The sequence below is a fragment of the Excalfactoria chinensis genome, chromosome 11 (assembly GCF_039878825.1).
Source record: "Excalfactoria chinensis isolate bCotChi1 chromosome 11, bCotChi1.hap2, whole genome shotgun sequence".
Lineage (NCBI taxonomy): Eukaryota > Metazoa > Chordata > Aves > Galliformes > Phasianidae > Excalfactoria > Excalfactoria chinensis.
Window position 1 is genome coordinate 8,905,947 of NC_092835.1, and position 18,273 is coordinate 8,924,219.

Sequence of the window (18,273 nt, forward strand, 5' to 3'; positions counted from 1 at the left end):
CATGTATTAGAAGAATCCCTTTCACTCTTGCATAAGCTGTCTTTGGGAATATGTTGTTTGCTGAATAAACCTTGGACTTGGTCCCTTGTGTAGTTTAAGCAGCTCTTCTTTATGTGACTTAATTCCTACTCTTCTGTACTGCTAAGTTTTGCAAAGTATTTAGCGTTAGCTTAAATCCACCACGCTTAGATTTACCAGTGAAATTTTAATGGGAGGAGACTGGGATCTTCTTTTTTCTTGTTTGGAAAATGGCACCTAGAGGTCCACATTGCAAACCTTCAACATAGAAGCTCAACTTGGTCTTCAAAGCTGCATCATGGTGTAAATTAGCGTAATGAAATTAAGGATTCTCACTATCGGTGCGTTTTAAAATCATAATTTCTCTATGATAGAGCTAGGACAGCTGCTCTGAACCTCTGTTACCAAGGTGTACATTTAGTTCCCAGTCTTTTATTGCATTAATTGTTCCTTGGATTCATTTCATTGTAAGCTGGGGGCTGAGAACTCTCAAGGTGTGCTGCCTTGGGCCGATGCTCTTTTCAGTTACTACAATTAAACCTAAATTAAAACAATTAAACAAACAATTAACTGTTCTTCAAAAGTGATTTTCATATTTTTCACAAAAATGTATTTATTTTAGCAGCTCACATAACTCTTCTGTCCCCTGTTCTTCTGCAAAGCCATGAATGCACTTTCTCTGTAGCTCTTTCAAATACAGGTGTCAGCAGTGTGAGTCTTTGTCACACTTTGTATTTTGTTATCCCAAGACTCTAAATCTGTTCCTTTTCTCTTCCATGTTATCTTAAATATCTTCATAACAAAAGTGCTGCAAAAGCTATTGGAGAAAGATCAGTCTGTCTGACAACATCATTCTTTGCAGTCTGGTAGATTTTGAATAGAGGCTACCAGCTCTGTTATTTGAAGTAGCATTCTCTTTAACAAAGGAGGATAAGCATCAGAAGCATCTAGGGAAAGCCTCTGATTCACTGTGAATATCAATTTTAACCAATAATAAGAAAAAAACCCAGGGCATCTCCTTTTATAATCTGAGTTCCACTCTACTGAAAAATAAGGGCTTGAAGGAACAGAAAAATACTCTGTACAAAATCCAAAGGAAATTGATGAAATAGTTCCTATGACTTCAGTGGTCTTTAAATCAGGTTTTCTGAGGCTATTTTTCTAAGGACAGAGGTGGATGAGTCTTCACATAATTGTTGAGGAAATTAGGTATTTATATTTGAGTGGGTAAAGCAATCCTAGAAAGATCTGTGTCCCCAGTGGACCAGGAGCTTGAAGGCTGAGGTGTTGGTTGGAACCTGCAGAGAACAATGGAGTGCTGGTGCTGTGGGTGCTGGAGTGGGAAGGTCTGACCAGCAGGAGCTCATGCCCACTGCAAGAAGGGCTTGCATGGCTTCTGGGGAGTGGGATGGTGTCTGGAGCTGGCTGCAGCTTGGAGCAGGGAGAGCAGAGGCTGTCCATTAGGGAAGTTGAATTTTAACCCAAACTGGACATTGCAAATCTTTTGTTATTTCCCCAGGTAAATCTTTACCTTTCTTTTGTTCCATAAACATAGCTAAATGTTAATAGAAGAGACTCAGATGATTTCCATTTTCTAGAGGGTTAAATGGGTTGGCTGTAAGCACCTGGAGTGCATCTAATGTGTTCCTCAAAAGCTCCCCCAGTAGAGACAAAACAAATATGGTGTGATTTCTGTAGAAATTGAGTGCGTTCCTTTTAGGTTTGTTGTTTTTTTTTTTCCCCTTGTAGCTGAGTGAGGCTGCAAAAAAGGCCATTAAGTGCACTGCACGTTCATTTATGGCTGATGCAGGTCCTGTGCTGGCCCAGGAGTTAACACAAGGTTTTAGCAGTATGAGTGATTGTATCTGGTGTGGAGCACCCCTCATAGTACACACTCAGGAAGGTCTGGGTTTTACTTCACTCTTCTTTTGGAGACAGTACCTCTGTTTTGTAGACTGAACCAAATACATAGCACTAGGAGCATTTCTGGAAGTTGTACCCTTATAGCAGTAGTTTCTGCCTTCATTTAGTCTGTAAACCTCTAAAACTGTTCCGTGCAGGTATGGACTTCTTTATGTTGAGGATGGTTAGGAGTAAGCTTACATTTCATACCAGTTTTTTGGACCTTTCCATTACGTTAAAAACAATCCGTTGACTTCAGAGGTCCACAGACCATACTGATTTATTGGCAACTACTGCACTAAAGTGCACCATGGAGGGGCAGAAACATGAATGTATCAGAGCTGTACTCGCAGACTGGCTGCTTGGCATCTCTAAGCATCCTGCACCTGGGCTGTTTTATTGTAAGGAATGTTGACAGATGCAGCTATGAAGGACCTGTACAAGACTGTGTGTGGATTGCCTCTAGAATAATATTTTGCTGGGGAGAAATCCCTACATTGTATCATCAAATTGTGGATGTATATTATTAGGTTATATTTTTAGAAGTTAATGAATTTTAAGTGAAAGATTTAATTCCTAGTGACAAGTATATACTGCTAAGATATATAAATACTATATATCTTGTTCTAATAGTCCTACCAAGCCTCTGAGTAGTACGTGGCACATCATTTTGTTTGCCATGTCCAGAAAAAAGCATCTATCATAACCTTCAATTTTAGTGCCATCAAATAACCTTTCCAAATGCTAATTTCCCTGTAATGCATTCACCCTGGATTCTGCATAGGCCAATGCAACCAATATGTAATTTGTAGTTTTGCTTTCTTTTTTGAAGCACCCGAGATAGGCTTTTTCATAATTACTGTATTTTAAAATTGATATCTAATTTACCACCTATATTATTCTAATCACAGAAACAACTGTTTGCCTGCTGTATAATCATACTTTCACATTATTCAAAACCAGTTTTTATCTGGTGAACTTCTGACAATTTTTGCTTCAGTTTCAGACAGTTACTTAATTGTCTTGTTAACATGGATCATTTGATTTTATATCAGATTAAATTGCTGCCTCGATGGTTCATTTTTGCAAAATGCTGCACTGACAGAAAGGTACTGAGAATTTGAATGGATATATATCTTATTAAATGCAGATTTCATTAGCATACTATGTTAATATTCTTTTCAGTTCAATAAATCTGTGCAGCACTTAAAAAACTATTAGTTTCTCTGTAAAGCTTTGGATAAACATTGTGAGGTTATATCTTGGAGTTCATTAGTCTTTATCCATGTGTTTTAGCATATATTAGTTTATGTATATATTTCAGTATAAACAGGATGTTGGCTTTTGAAAATAGCTTCCTGTGGGCAGGTGTTCACTCAGCTATGGTGCAACATGTGGTCATCTCTCCTACAGTGCAGCTGATGGTCGTTGGGCATGGGCTGGTTTACTGCTGTACATGTCTCATGATATTATTTTGTTTAGGACTAGATTGCTTCAGAAAGGGTTTGTATCTTTACCTTAATAGAATCATAGGATTCTTTGAGTTGGAAGTGACACCTTAAAGGTCATCTAGCCCAACTCCCTTGCAATGAACAGGGATGTGCACAGCAAAATCAGGTTGCCCAGGGCCTGATGAAGCCTCCAGGGATGGGGCATGAACCACATATCTGGGCAACCTCTTCCAGTGCCTCACCATCCTCACTGTAAATGACTTTCTCCTTACATCCAACCTTAAGCTTGAAGCCATTTCCCCATTTTCTACCACCACAGGCCCTGCTAAAGAATCTGTCTCTTTCTTTCCTGTAGATATTGAAAGATATCCCCTTCTTTCCTGTAGATATCATAGATATCTTTCCTTTAGATATTGAAAGGCTGCTATCAGGTCACCTCACTGCCTTCTCTCCAGGCTCAAGAGTCCAGACCTAGCAGCCTTGCTGGTATTACATGAGCTGCCAAACACCTTCACAGCCTTTGAGCATCCAATTAGAAAAACAAAACAAAACAAAAAATCATCTGAAATGCATTTAGTTCAGAGAATGCAAAGAATAAAACTAGAAAACTTTCTTTCTCTTCAGTATAAATAACCTACATGGCAAATTTGATTTGAAGAAGCACTGTGTTGCATTGCCCGCCTCTGGGAGTCCTGCAGGTATTGCTGCCCTGTCAACTCGCATCTGACACTGACACCGCAGTGCCCACTGCGAGGACAGAGAGACTTCCCGGCTGCTGTTATTGCTGCTTCTGTGCTGAGGGGGGGAAAACCTTATTGTACTTGGGATCCAATCTTGCCCAGAGAACTGTGCGATAATTAAACCTGTGGCAGACAAAACGAACCAGCGAAATCAATCCGTTATCTTCAGTGAGTTCATTAGGCACTACCTAGGCGTACTGCTAAGGGAGAGGGGATATTTTAACACTGTAAGATAAAGTAGTGTGAAGAGAGAACAAAACTGGAAAATGCAGTGTACAGCTCCTCCTGGGTGCTTTGTGGGGGGGTTTTCTGCCAGGCCTGGCCTCTCAGTGGTTCCCAGCCGTGAGGTGAGGCCTGTGGTGGCGGCTGAGCTCTGCTGCTTTCTGCCCCTGCTCTTCAGCTGCTGTGGGACTCCAGTTTCTGTCTGTGGCAGTGGCCCTAGCAAGAGTTATCCCCATCCATTCCTGTTTAGAAGTGAGTTGGCTTCAACTATGAAGAGTGTGTTTATTTATTTGTCGATACCAGTGTTCTCCTCATTGTGATAGAGGAACACCATCAGAAAAAATGACTTGTGGCCTTCTATGCCTGAACAAGCCCTCCAGGCTGCCTGCTGCCGCATCCCTCAGACTCTGCAGGCTGTGGAGAAGCTGGACACAGCAAGACTAATGCAGCTGTGCCTTCACAAGATCTGTGTGAAGTTACTGCCAAAGGAAGTTTCAGCTTGTTAGATGAAGGAAATACAGTGACAGACTCATGAAACTAGGCTAAGAAAATGCAGTCGTTACATGCAACTGATCAAGTGTGCACTTAGGATTTCCTTCTCCCAAGGTAAGCCTTTAACTCTGGCCGCCTCCTCCATTGAGACAGGAGATGGTAAATATTTTGCCACTAGTAATGCTGGTGTCAGTGTGCTTACTTCTGACTGCTCTAAGTAATTGCAAGAATATGGTTTTCTTGCTAATTAATGATGTTCTCATAGCAAATGGGGTTTCTCTTGGAATATTAGCTATCTGCCCTTAAATGTTTTCACATCAGTGGTTAGTTGCTATAAGGACAGAAAAGGTGGGCACCATGAAGATTAAAATATTCAGAATTCCTGAAATGCAGCATCAGCAGTTCGTTGTGAATCATCTTCCATTATAATTGTTACTATCTGTTTGTGGTGGTATGGAGGGCTGCAATCAAAGCAGGCTGAATGCTGTAAAAATTCATATAAATGTACCCCTCTGAACTCAGCAGGAGGCAGAGTTTGACTCACGCTCCCTAATTTGAGGAATTTGAAATCTAATTAATGTTACATTGCAACAAAAGTATAGGAGCACTGAGACAGATGTGTGCTTTTGCTGTGCAAGGCAGCTACAGGGCTGGAATAGACAGTTTCAGATGAGGAAAGGTGAAGGAGGACAACAGTGTGCAGTCTGCCATGTTGCTAAAGAGGGAGACTGCAGCCTGCTCAGCCCTGCTCCTAGGGCTATATTATGTGAGACATTTAAAAGTCATAGTTCTTTCTCCTTAGCAAAGAATTTAATAATCAAAATATACAGTGGAGCCAGTGCTGCATCAGTTTCTCCTCAAATCTCTGCAGTAAACAGGGCAGGCTTTGGCTTTGCTCAGAATCATTTGGAGTGAAAAGGAGAATCTTCTGCACACTTGGAATGGATGATAGTGATGGCACAGCCAAGACTAATATAAAGAGAAAATCAAGTTCATTTCGGCTTTTGAAGTTAGAGAGGAAAAAGAGTAAAATTCACTCTTCTGTGCTGCAGGTCTCCCCTTCCTAATCTGTGATTTCACAGAGGAAAGAAATTGTGCCACCGAGCTCCTTTCAGGAATTGCCCTTGGCTTATTAACTTGCTTTATGTGTTGTCCAGTTTCTGCGGGAAAAGACTGTTTTGTGTGGATGGTATTATTTTAGAAGGTGTCTCAGTTAATTATTGTCTACTGGAACATCACCTAGGATATATTCTTTTTCTGTCATGCAGCTGAATACTCATGCATTTAAAGGTAACTCTTCCATAGTTCATTAAATTGTGTTGCGGTGAACTTATCTCCACTGGGTCTCAATTAAGAAATGAAGCCAGTGCCTTTAGAGGAAAAGGCAGAGAACAATCAGAATACACTGAATATGTAATTTGATCTCTTGAAATAAGCAAGAGGAAAAATATGGTTGGCAAATGCTAAGACAGTAAGAAGGTGTTGGCTCTTACAGTTTTGTGTACAGAGGTTGGATCTGATTAGATCATTACTGTACAAGAGAAGCATTTAATGCTTTTAAAAATTTAAGTTCTAAGTTCGTTAACTACTGTGAATTTAACGTAGCAAATATTCTCTTTCCTTACCACTTCCTCTCTCTCCATTTTAGTTCCCCTGGGAATTTCAGACACACTGATTCTGTGCCTATTGTCTATTAACATTAATTATAAAACTGCAGTGAATTTTGTGTTACGTTCTAATTTAATTAAGCATTTTTGCTCTAGCAGTAATTTGATTTCCCTTTTTAGTGTTTAAAATATGTAGCAAAACTGGTCTCTGGATTTCATTTTTACAAAAAAAAAACAAAAAACAACCCAACCCTTCAAACTCATAAACTTCATTAAATAATTTCAAATATGAAGAACAGTACAGGCAGTGATATCAGCTTTTCTTTCTCATACCTCCTTCACTACCATTCTTTGTGTGCTGTACACACCTTTGTTCTTTTTCTTCTGTTTCTCTCCCACTTACGTGTTCTTCTTTGCTAATGGTGGAAGGCTATTATAATGGTTTGCTAATGGTTCATTTCATTTTTCTCCTACTAAGTATAAATAGTTCCAGGAGCCATTCTGAGGTATTTACTGCAGTGCAGATAGTGGTGAGAAATGCCTATGGAGGAGGCAATACCATTGCTAGTTTAACATGGACTGAACACATCATCACTGTATCTGAGTTAAACAATTCCTGGCTTTATACTTTCTCCATGAATTTAATTCTCTTCAATAGCTTGAAAATGAGCAGCTTATAGATGCAGAATGGCTGGAATTTTAATTAGGTTGTGACTTAAGGATGCCTCCTGTTTCCAAGTTACTAACATCTCTTGAGCTAAATGAATGGGTCAAGTTTCATCTTAACAGCTTATAGAAAATCTCTTGATTGGTTTGCAGTATTAATTTTGGCCATTCCCTGTGTTTCTCCATGCCCATTTAAGTGAACTTATTGTCTGAGGTACCCATGTTTGTTGTGGCCTTCTGAATTCCAGCCCTGTTCAAGTTCTCATTGATCAATGTATTCAAGAAAAATTTTAAACAATTATGGTGAACAAAGTAAAAATGAGCACAGAATTACTTTGCTCTGATTGGCACTGTACAAAAATTGTAGTGTCTGCCTGAAAGTACATACATGTACTTTTGTGACTACTTGAATATCTACCTTTTGTTTACAGATGAGTAATGAGAGGAATTTGTTTTCTTCTGTGAGATAAGCATCATCATGCTTTTCCTAGCAGCTGCATGCACAATTAGGAGGGCCCAATTAAAGTTGCATTCAGTTTGCACAAAGCGACGGTGATTGCTGTCTATAATTTCTCCTGTGGTTTGACTTATAGGCATTATGCTCTACGGAACTTTATTAACAAATAAACTCAAGTCAAACAAGTCAAGAAAAGAAAACCAAACAACAACCAAAACAATCTGAGAAACAGTATATAGGATCTTGGCCATTGTGCACTACATACAACTTAAAAAAAGGAGCCACTTCCACCCTTTCAAACAGCCAGCATGCAAACTTCAAATTTCCTCCACTTAGGTTTGTAGGGTTTCTCCTCCTGGCCACAACAGTAAGTACGTGTCTGCCTTCTCTGTTTCCATGTCAGTGGGACTGAAAGTCAGCCACTCACTAGAGCAGGTACAGGGTATCCCAAGATGCCTGAGAATTTAATTCTAAATAATTCTAAAGCTAAATATACCTTTGCTTTTTCCAAGCAATATTTATGTCATCATTACATAAATCCCAATGCTGGGCTTTGTGTAATTGGTGTAAAAAAAGCAGGAACAGAAGCCCAACAAGACTCAATTTCTGTAGGTATGAACAGCCAATGGGTAGCAAATCTGACAAAAAAGAGGGAAAGAGCATGTCTGAATTGCCTTTATATGCAGAGGTTCTGCTTAATCACAGGTCTCCTTAAGTAGCTAAAAGAAAAAAGGGTCAAAAATAGGACCTCATTCTATGTGATGCAGAACATCTGATTCTCAGACAGCAAAGCACTTCAGGTGTCTGAGGAGACCGAACGGTCAATCCACTTGGTTGGTTCTGAAGTGCTTTTCTGCTGTAGGATAGGACCTATACAGAGCGTGACTTAAATCATTTAATCACCTTACATATGTTAAGTGGTGACAGATTCAAAACCAATCACTTACTTTCAAAAGTAAATATACCATCAATTCAGAGAACATGATAATGATGTCAACAAGAAGTTGTTTGGCTTTTTATGCTCTCGTAGGTAACTGACAGTTTTGATGCTGATACACCAAGAAAGCCATAATAGAGAAGAAAGCCACCTTTAATTTCAAGCTTCACTAGAATCGTGAGAAGAAAATTAATGTTTACTAAATGAAAAAGGATGGTATTACTGGAGAGAAGGAGTTTTCTTTAAGCTTTTAGGGGAACATTATTAACTTTGAGGAATGGAAATGTATACAATATTGTAAAATATTTTTAATCACACAAAATTTAGAAAATCCAGGAAGTATTTTAAATTTACCTAAGCTCCTCAGACTGTATCAGGTTTTAAAAAGGAAGCAAACTAAAAGCTTTCTACTACCAATACCTTTCCTATGGAAACTTAGATATAGCTTCATATCCAAATGAGTGTTTAGAGGTGATATGAGGGTCTGTTGATCAACTATTGCCCATTTCTGTAATGCTTCTGCAAATTTCTCAGGGAATCTTGGAAGCGTACAGGCTTGCTCCCTTGGAATGTACTTTCATAAAGCTGCCATTCTTGGAGTCCTCTGACATATCCCAGTGCTGCTGAGTTTTGCCTGTGATATGTTGCCAAGCACCATGGACGAATGCAGCTCTAAGATGGCAGGTCGGTTTTTATTTTGCCAGACACAACAGAGAAGTGTCAACATCTGACATTTTTTTAACAGTAGGCTTTAAAAGAACTATCAGACTTTTTTTTTTTAACCAGTCAGTATCTGAGAATAAATAGAAATAGGGGGGATAAGGAAATTTGTGGAAGTGGAAACTGTACTGTATTATGTGAGTCTGATTTAGCACTGCATCGTTCTGGTTTTATACTGATAAATACACTTGGGATTAGGTGACAGGGACTTTATGCCATCAAATAAATGGGCACTGGATATGAACTCAGGCAACTAATGTGTGTGCAGTACTGCAGTGGGATTATAACTGCTGCGTCACTGGTTTGTGGGATAATCTTGCAGTCGAAATGCTTTGGTCTTGCATTTTTGTTGCAGGATCTTGCAATCTGTAGGTACGCTCAATCCCCTGCAGATTCCCTGTGCAGTAGGGAATGGAAGCATTTAGCAGGCGACTTGCCTGGCTTAACACAATAGCGCGCAATGTCTGAGCAGTAGCACAGGACAGAAAGAACCACAGAAGCCTTACATCCCAATTGCACAGGCAATTGGCTTAGCCTCTGGGGAAGCACTATGGTTGACAGAAAATACTGGTTACGGGCATGGTGGCCTGCAAGTTGTAGCTGAGAGCTGTATTTGCTTTAAAGGACATCACTATTGACTTTTCAGCTGTTAAAACCATGTTAGCATAAACTTAAAAAAAAATAAAAGGAGGGAGAAAAAGAATCAAAAAAAGTTATGAGTTGATAGAGAGCACATTAACAAATGCTTTATTTTTCGTGAAGCTGCCAAGGAGATGGCATAGTCACAAAAACAAGGAAAAGTGGTATAGAAGACAATCTTTACATGTTATATGTGATAAAACAGGTGATAAGTGATTGCTTTCAGCACTAAACTCCATTTCTCTTGAACAGGACTCCACTGTCAGCATGGTGTCTTTTGTAACCATCTGGACAGCATTTGATTCCCCTTTGCTGTTAGACTGATGAAGCTGCTGCCAGCACATCCCAATTTTCAAAATAGCCAGGCTCACAGTTAGTGTAAAACACAACCATTTCAAGCAACAGGAAAGAGTATCAGATTCAGAGTATCCAACTCAGAAGACCACATTTCCATCTCAAGTGCCTTCTCTCAGTAGAAAAGGAGATCTTTTCCTTTTACTCCCAATGGCTGCTGGGAACTAATCTGCTTACAGGCACATTCCTTTCTAGAGAAGTTCAGAGGATGTGACTGCTCTTAAGCTTGTGGAATCTAGCTTTACACGAGTAACAGTAGGGCACTAGTGCCTGACGAGTGCATGGCAGGGCCCACTTGCCTCCTGTACCAAATTCTTTTGTTCTCCGTTTCTGCTGGTTCTGTTAGTTGAGATGCAGAGTAAATGGCTCTCAGATCATAAAGACAAGCAAGTTATAAATTGTAGGAAAATTACTTCTGAAATTATACATCACTGCCAGTTCATTTTCCATTGTGTTTTTAAAAAAGTTTCCAGTATAAAAAACAAGTGGTACATTGTGCACTAGGAAAGTATTATGCAAATTTACTGCTAACACGGAGATGTGCATATGCCTATAATTTGTGACTAGGAAGTTGCATGCATTCTGAATAAGTAACTAAGAAAAAATCAGTTCAGATATAATCCTGGTGTTTACTCTAAGGCTACTGCATTATACAGAAGACTTCTGCACTGTTGCTCTCTTGTGCCATCAGGTTTGCTATAGCACTGATGTGCAGGCTCTTCTGACTGTCTCTCTCCTTCTTCTTTCCCCATCCCAACATACCCTTGGTAAAGCAGAAAATAAAGGGGATGACAGCATTATGTTCAGAATTGGTAGATGAGGGAAAGAGCAATCTCTGCAGAATCCAAGTCAGATGAGTTTCAGGCTTAGTTATATTCCTGCTTGACTTTCAAATGCTGGTACAGAATGCAAACCCATTTCTATTCTACTCTCTGTTTTCACTCTTTTTGGAGTTTTAAACTTGCAACATTTAAGATGTGGAAAATCCTCTTACCAGCTCCCATGGGAATGTGCATCTGTATATATTCACCTTAAAAGTTTTAACTGAAAGCTTAGAGGTTTTTGAAGTCAGAAACCATATGGCTAAAACAAAAAAAAAAAAAGTAAACATTAACTGTTTCCCATGGACTTAATCACCTCATAGAGAGTAATTTGCTGAGTGTAGGTTTACAGAAATATTAATGCTCTTTTTCATTTGGCTATATTTTCTATAACAAAAGTAGATGCCATTTTCGAATATCCCTTTGTTTCTAGCTGGAGTGTGCAGAGCGTGTTCCATAGTACACTTATATGTATTGTATGTGATGCAAACGGGAAGCAGTTCTTCGTGATTTGTGACTCCACACTTAGTATTCAAGACCACATGCCAGCCCATAGACTGTCAGTTCTGCAGCTCTGAAGTTCCCATAGGTGTTAAAAATCCAGCACCGAGCTGTCAGGATGGCTTCAGCCTCTGGACTCTTCTTTCACTACTGATTTTATTTGTCCTAGTAATCCCTTCTTGTACCACCCAAATGCAGCTCTTGAAAACCCAAGTTCTTCATAGTGTTGGTGATCTCAAACACTGCATTGGCCCAGAACAAGGCTATGATGACCCTCTTTCATCCAACCAGCTCTTCCATGGTCAGTCCCAAGAGAGAGGGACTATGTGTCTATGTCTTGGTAGCCACAGGGTCTGGACAAGCCCCTTGCTGGCTGGAAGTGATTCCACCACAAGCACAGCAGTGCAGTGGTTGAACATTTACTTGCTGTAAAGTTCTTGCATGCTTAATATCCTATCAAGAAAAGGAGATTTATATATGCAAGAATTGCTTGTGTTAGGATAGGAATGTATATATTAAGTTTCCCTTGTGCACCATGTGTAAATGTACTTAACTTTATTCCATCCCCCCTCCCCCAGTAGTATTTTTTACTGTCTCCGTTTAAGCAATGTTTTACACACATATACAGGACAGCATTACATTTTGGTATGATGTAACACTGTATCTCATTCATATCACTGCTGAACCCACTCCCCTGCTTCACCCTGTGTTCTTCATAATAATAGCACTCTCCATGGAAGCCCAGGAAATGTCTGTTTTAAGTGAAGTTATTGTCCCTTTAATGACCACGGGAATATCCACAGCAGTTTATATATTGGCTTGGGAAATCTGTTCTGCCCACCCTAAATAGCTGTCTGTCATAAATATATCTGCTCAGAGCGATACGCATTATATAAATAAAACTGTACAGGCAGAATGGTTGTCAATCAGCAGGAAAGGCTCTACGCCCACTATCCAGAGCGTATATACTTTGTAAGCATTGGTTTCCAACAGATAAATGTAATCAAGGTTTATATGCTCACAGAAGCCAACAGGATGGGATTGTTTCACTCGAAAGATCAGAAGAAAATTGTAACTAATGTTGTGGAAAATTACTTTGGTATTGCTTTCTCAGTACAGCATCACAATTAGGTAGCAATGTGAAGCACAGGGAAAGAATAAATGAATAGTAACAAATCAACACAAACAGCTACTGTCAGGAGTACTTTGCTCAGTGAAAGTAATGTAAGCATTACTTAAAGTTTTATGACTGTGGATTTTATACTGGTTTAAGTAGTACATCAAGGTCTCACCATCGTGCTCACTAGGACTAAAACAATCAGGAGCAATTTCCGGAACAGACAGATAAAGCTGAAGTACCAAAGTATTTTTATTAATCTTGTTTCATAAGTTGTACTGTCTTAAATTAAAGGTGACTGAATGTACTAACAGTGAAAAATGCCCTTTTGGACAACACAAACTCTCCTATGGTGCTTTTCAGGGCAAAACAAACGTTATTGACTTTTCTGTAGCTTTCCTCAGAAGATTCTAACCCCTGCAAATGCACTTTGCTACATAGTAACTACGTGGGAAATGCAAAACCAAAGGCTAATCCAATAAAGCACTGCCATGCAAAATCTGTTGTCCTAAGCAGCTTAATGACACATGCATTTTTTCAATTCTATTGAGGCAGCAATCAGACAAGCAAATTATAGCAGTATCCGCTCTCCATTAGAAAAGGACCCCTTTGAGGAGAAATACTCTGATGAGGGGAAGGGAAGCATCCTTTTCAGCACACCAAAATGTCTCTTGTGATTGACAGGTGTTCACAGGAGGCTGTCTGGCAATGAAATATGCCTACTCTCTTTGTAATGAGATGAATGACTGTTTTTTCCTATGTCCTTTATGCTTCCTAATATGTTTTAGTGATAACTGGTATCATTTTCAGAAGGAGTAGAGGTGAGGAGTTTGTGAGTCCACCATGAGCTGAAAGCACTTAACGCACATGAAAATCAGCCAAACAGAAATAAGAGTAATTGCATGGAGCACCTTTTACTCAACGGTGCAGTCTGATTCCTGTTAACATAAATTGTAATTGAATGTGAGAATTGAGAAATTGACTGCACACCTTTGGCAGTAACAACATTGCTGGGATGTTCATTTTGTAGCTATGAAGAACCCTACTGACAGCTACTGAATACATCAAGGAGTGCAGCAGGGAGGGAAGAGAAGAGGACCTCAGTTCAAACTTGCCTTTATTTAAATGTGCTCGGATGTCCCACTCAAAAGTTACATCCTCTATAATAATTTACAGTATATTGCACTCAGCAGTTCAAGAGGTATGTGACTGAGAATCGAGCTCAGGAATTACCATTCTGTTTGGCTTCTTGTCAAACATTCAGACAGTTGTTAGTGCTTGGGGAGGGGAACTAAGTGACCTACAGAAAGGAAACTTCAGGGACTGCAGGTTAGGTAAAAGTGACTAGTGAGGGCAGGATGGGGGGAGAAGGGGAAAAGGATAAAAGTCTTTAGGAAAATCAGTGAAAACTGTTCATAGAACAGGGTAGCTATTGTGCAGAAATATATTTTAAGTCTAGGGACTGTCTGACCAGGAGTGCTACTTTGTCTTAGAAAGGGAATTTTATTCACCATCACAGCAGATCTAGATGGGGCAACTGGAACATTGCGTGCTTCTGCCAGGGGTTTCCAACCCACCAGGCTAGCATGAGGCTTTTGGTAACATTTAAAGTATAAAAGAGGAAATGATCCTTTCCTTGTCCTAAATCCTTGGGGCTTTGGGCCCCTGCAGTTACTGAAGGAGATATGATCACATCCTATAGGTTCTATCTAAATTCCATAGGTTATGGTACAACCACACCGAATATGTGGCCAATAACAGTATGAAGGTGAGTCTGTTCCCAGCATAAAACACATTTACTAAGTGGAAAGGCAGGCCCTGCACAGTGTGCACCTCAATAGTAGAGATATCTCGGTGATTTCTCTCTACCATGCATTTTGTGCAATCACCATTTGGGGCATTAAACATATAATCTGCTCCTGTGAGCTTGTATGGCTAATTTGGGATGTGTAATTTCTGATATATTTTTTTTTTTTTCCTATTAACATACAGACCTCATAGCAGTACTGATTCCAAATGAATATGCACAGTACTGTCAGTTTTAATCTGTAAATTATTTTGCATCTAAGTATACAAAAACAAATTAGAAAAGAACTGAAGTGACTGGTTAATTCTCTGCTTTCCATGACACATTGATGATTCATTATATCTACAGTTTCAGCTGAGTGTCTGCATTCAAAATCGGTGTGCAAATGGACTAAATAATCAACATGTTAAAGTATAGATTGTTTAGTGATATGGAAGTAAGTGCTTAATAAACCTGGGCATGGAAATCAGCACATAACGTAAGGACTTCTGTTAAAGCGTAATGTAGTTTTGTATTTGGGTTCAGCTGCTTTAAAAATGTTACTAATATTTTATCTTGAAAATATACACAGTCACCTTGACTGTGCAATGAAGTCATCAGTTGAATAGACTTTTTATAAAGCACTTATTCAGTCAGAGGAGAATTTCAGTGTATATATGAGCAAACACAGCTACTGAACCTCTGCGCATAGGAGTATTATTACGAGCTGAAATAACGGTGCTGACATTTGTCTAGGCTCTAAAGCAGCCTTCATTGCAGCCTTAGTCAAAGAAAAAGTGACTGTAAGGAAATCAAGGGAAGTCTTGTGCATTTTCACACTTTTTACATGCCCGCTGTTTAAAAGGAAACCACTACTTCAGCCTGTAGTTTTCAACTTTTCACATGAATATGGGGTGGCTTTTTTTTGGCATTTTACAGTTTAAAGTTAGTACCATGAAAATATGGCATACTTAAGAATGGAAACTGAAATATGTAATAGAAGTTATGCACATTAAAGGAAGACATCTTCAAATATTTTAAGCTTCTTACATGACTTATTTTATGCATCTCTTATCTTGCATCTCTATGAAACACTGAATATCGTATGCAAGGATGGGTGTATTCAGAGTTGAACTTTGACAGAATTTCTCAGGTCCAGATTTGCAGTGGTATAACTGGCAGCAGAAGTCAGTCTCCACTTTAGCAGACAATTAACTTCATCCAGCTGGACCCAGTACACCTTGGCAAAGATTTCTGCATAATCAGTCAATTGTTTCTTGGAACTGCTTTTTATGCAAACTCTTTTTTTTTTTCTTTTTTTTTTTTTTTTTTTTTCCTTTTTCTTTTCTGTGGTCAATTAACCTCAAAATGCCTTTATTAAAGAAATAAATAAAAGTACATACCTGTGTTCAAGCAACCTTTGTGGAAAATGTAAACATGTTAAGGGTACAAGTATAAAACACTGAACATGTAAGAGTCAAACAGAAACAGGAATGCTAACCTGGTGTCTGCTGATGAACTATTTCTCCTGGATCCTGCAGGTGAATGAAGACAACAAGCCCAGCTGCTCCAAACAGCAAGATGAAGGAGAACATACATGTCAGCCTCATAATTATTGTTCTCAGATCAATCCAGTTTGGACCCAGGAAAAGAACTGCATGCAATCTTCAGAGCGCCCTTCACTCATAGTCTCGTCCTGTCGTCTGGAATTCTGGCATAATATACCTACAAAAGGTAAAACAAAACCTAAAACTTAACACACAGAACATATATTGTTTAAGATACATTAGTTGATTGAAGTACTTTTTTAGATCAAACTACTGATTTCTTTAGTATTTCTTTGGTAAGTTAATTGCAGTCATCCAGTCAATTTCAGTCCTATCAGTTTGTCTTTGGTTATATGTCACTGTTTTTAACATGTTGAAAGTACAATGCAGAGTATCATCAGAAATATAACTTGGGAAAAACGATCATGCCATGACTGTAATTTGCAGAGAAATCCTTTTAATAGTTTCCTTTCTTTGAGTGAATTGTATGTCACTTTTTATTTTGCACTGATTAAGCAATGTAAAAACCATGAAGTGAGATAATGTGGGAAAAAAAGATTACACGTGCAGCACCTTGCATGTCAAACATGAGGAGAGTGACCAACAACTGGCAGTTGCCTACTACTTCAGCCTAGAGGAAAATAGTTGGAGTGGGGCGCAGCAGGTTGGTACACAGCCTGTTGGAAAAGCTCCATAGGCATATTGATTTCCAAAGAGAAATGCTGGTCACAGTGCTTGGGCCACCTTTCATGGGACTGCATAAAGCAGCAGCAGACAGAGTGCAGGGAGTGAGCTGACTGGCTGCAGGAACACTGGGCACTGGAGCTGCTGCCTCTCTTCCCCAGGGAACCCTGAGCAGATTTCTGGGCTCGGTTCTGCAGTTCTCACGGCTGGCTCTAATACTTGCAGTTATGTGCCATTTCAGGGAAAAAGCAGCAGCACTAGTCAGTCCCAGATGGGCACCGTGTGTGTGATGCTAAACCTCTGACTGCACACAGTCTTAAGGCAAATACTTCATTTTAAGCACACAAATAGTCCCACTGGAACCAGTACCCGTTCTGGTAAGAGTTAAGAAGTGAATAGATGAAAGAATGTGAACAGCAACAACAACAACAAAAATACATTAGCAGTGCCAATTGCTGTATTAATTAAAAGAAATGCTTTTGCCATGCAAGTGTGCTGGCCATACATTTTTTGGTAACATGTGGGAAGGTCCATTAAAGTGCAGGCACTGAAACTGGTTCCCAACAAACATGACCACGTATCTTATCATCAGATTATTTAACACGAGCACCCCGGCTGGAGAACAGCAACAGATTGCAGGAGTCACTTTGCTTTTATTGTATTTCTAATTGGAAATGTGAGCTGGTGTAAAGGTTTCTGAAGGTAGTCTTTATTTACAGAAGAGGTTTTAGGTACAGAAGGCTTATGTTACATTAGCCTGCAGGGAGGATGGGTTGTGGAAAGGTCTTGATTCAAAGTAATTATTCCAGGAAAAATCTTTAGATTTCTTGATATGCCTGGAACATTTGTTGTTAGAGGCAACTTCATTTGCTTTTCATGGTTTCCATAGCTGATTTTAATTCTCTGCAGGGTATTTGTTTTCTAAATTTCGAAAATGCACCAAAAAAGAATGCCATTTTTGTAGTTCCAGTGAAGTCATTTTTGAAACTGGCTGATAAGGTTATCTAGTGGCAACTATGTTTGTTTATTCAGTGTGTAAAGCAGCCAGAGGTAGGCTTGAGGCCAGGAACATTGATGGATGCTTGTATCTTATATGAATGCTAAGCATCACTATGTTCTGTCTATACATAGGCAAATGCAGCTTTACTGTCTGTTAAAAATGATGGCAGAGGTTAACTGCATATTTTTAATTATTTTTCCCTTTTTTTAAAGTAAAACCAAATGGAAATTAAACAACATTTTTCAGCACTAGCAAAATTGAATCCATGTGGGTCCTTGCATAGCTCCATCTATGTGTGTTACATGCATGTGGACTCATGGATGGGGTTTTTTTCACATATATTTACTACATATATACATTTTAAGGATCAAATACTAACTCTAACGCTCCAGTGGAGCCAGATTAGGGAACGATTAGCCTTCAGAGCAACTGTGTTATAATTCCAACCACTGCTGTAATGTGCAAGCAATTAGGGAACATGAACAACTCTGCCTTGAGTTTACTGCAGGAGGTGTCCATACTAAATAGTTTGGATAAGTGGATACTTAGGACCACATGACCTGTGGTAAGGCTGGTACGACACCAAAATCAGAGCATCATTTTGTAAAACCA

General features: G+C 39.2%; 2 protein-coding genes and 1 long non-coding RNA gene across 4 annotated transcripts in view; 1 reads left to right on the top strand and 2 right to left on the bottom strand.

Moving 5' to 3' along the window:
- KCTD15 (potassium channel tetramerization domain containing 15) overlaps positions 1-16,025 on the bottom strand; it is a 195,033-nt gene extending 179,008 nt beyond the window's left edge. Inside the window, exon 1 of the mRNA XM_072346150.1 lies at positions 15,932-16,025. The gene's annotated coding sequence lies outside the window, so the exon portion shown is untranslated. The remainder of the gene's footprint in view (positions 1-15,931) is intronic.
- LOC140257118 (uncharacterized) overlaps positions 1-16,166 on the top strand; it is a 143,840-nt gene extending 127,674 nt beyond the window's left edge. Inside the window, exon 3 of one of the 2 annotated variants that reach the window (XR_011904963.1) lies at positions 16,056-16,166. This is a non-coding gene — a long non-coding RNA (uncharacterized lncRNA). Of the gene's footprint in view, positions 1-15,971; positions 16,035-16,055 lie in introns of those variants that run through there. The other variant, XR_011904962.1, reaches the window with a different exon arrangement.
- CHST8 (carbohydrate sulfotransferase 8) overlaps positions 1-18,273 on the bottom strand; it is a 166,327-nt gene that overhangs the window by 108,999 nt on the left and 39,055 nt on the right. The window contains exon 2 of the mRNA XM_072346143.1: positions 15,932-16,155. Within this exon, the coding sequence (XP_072202244.1) occupies positions 15,932-16,040 (109 nt within the window). The 5' untranslated portion in view covers positions 16,041-16,155. The remainder of the gene's footprint in view (positions 1-15,931; positions 16,156-18,273) is intronic.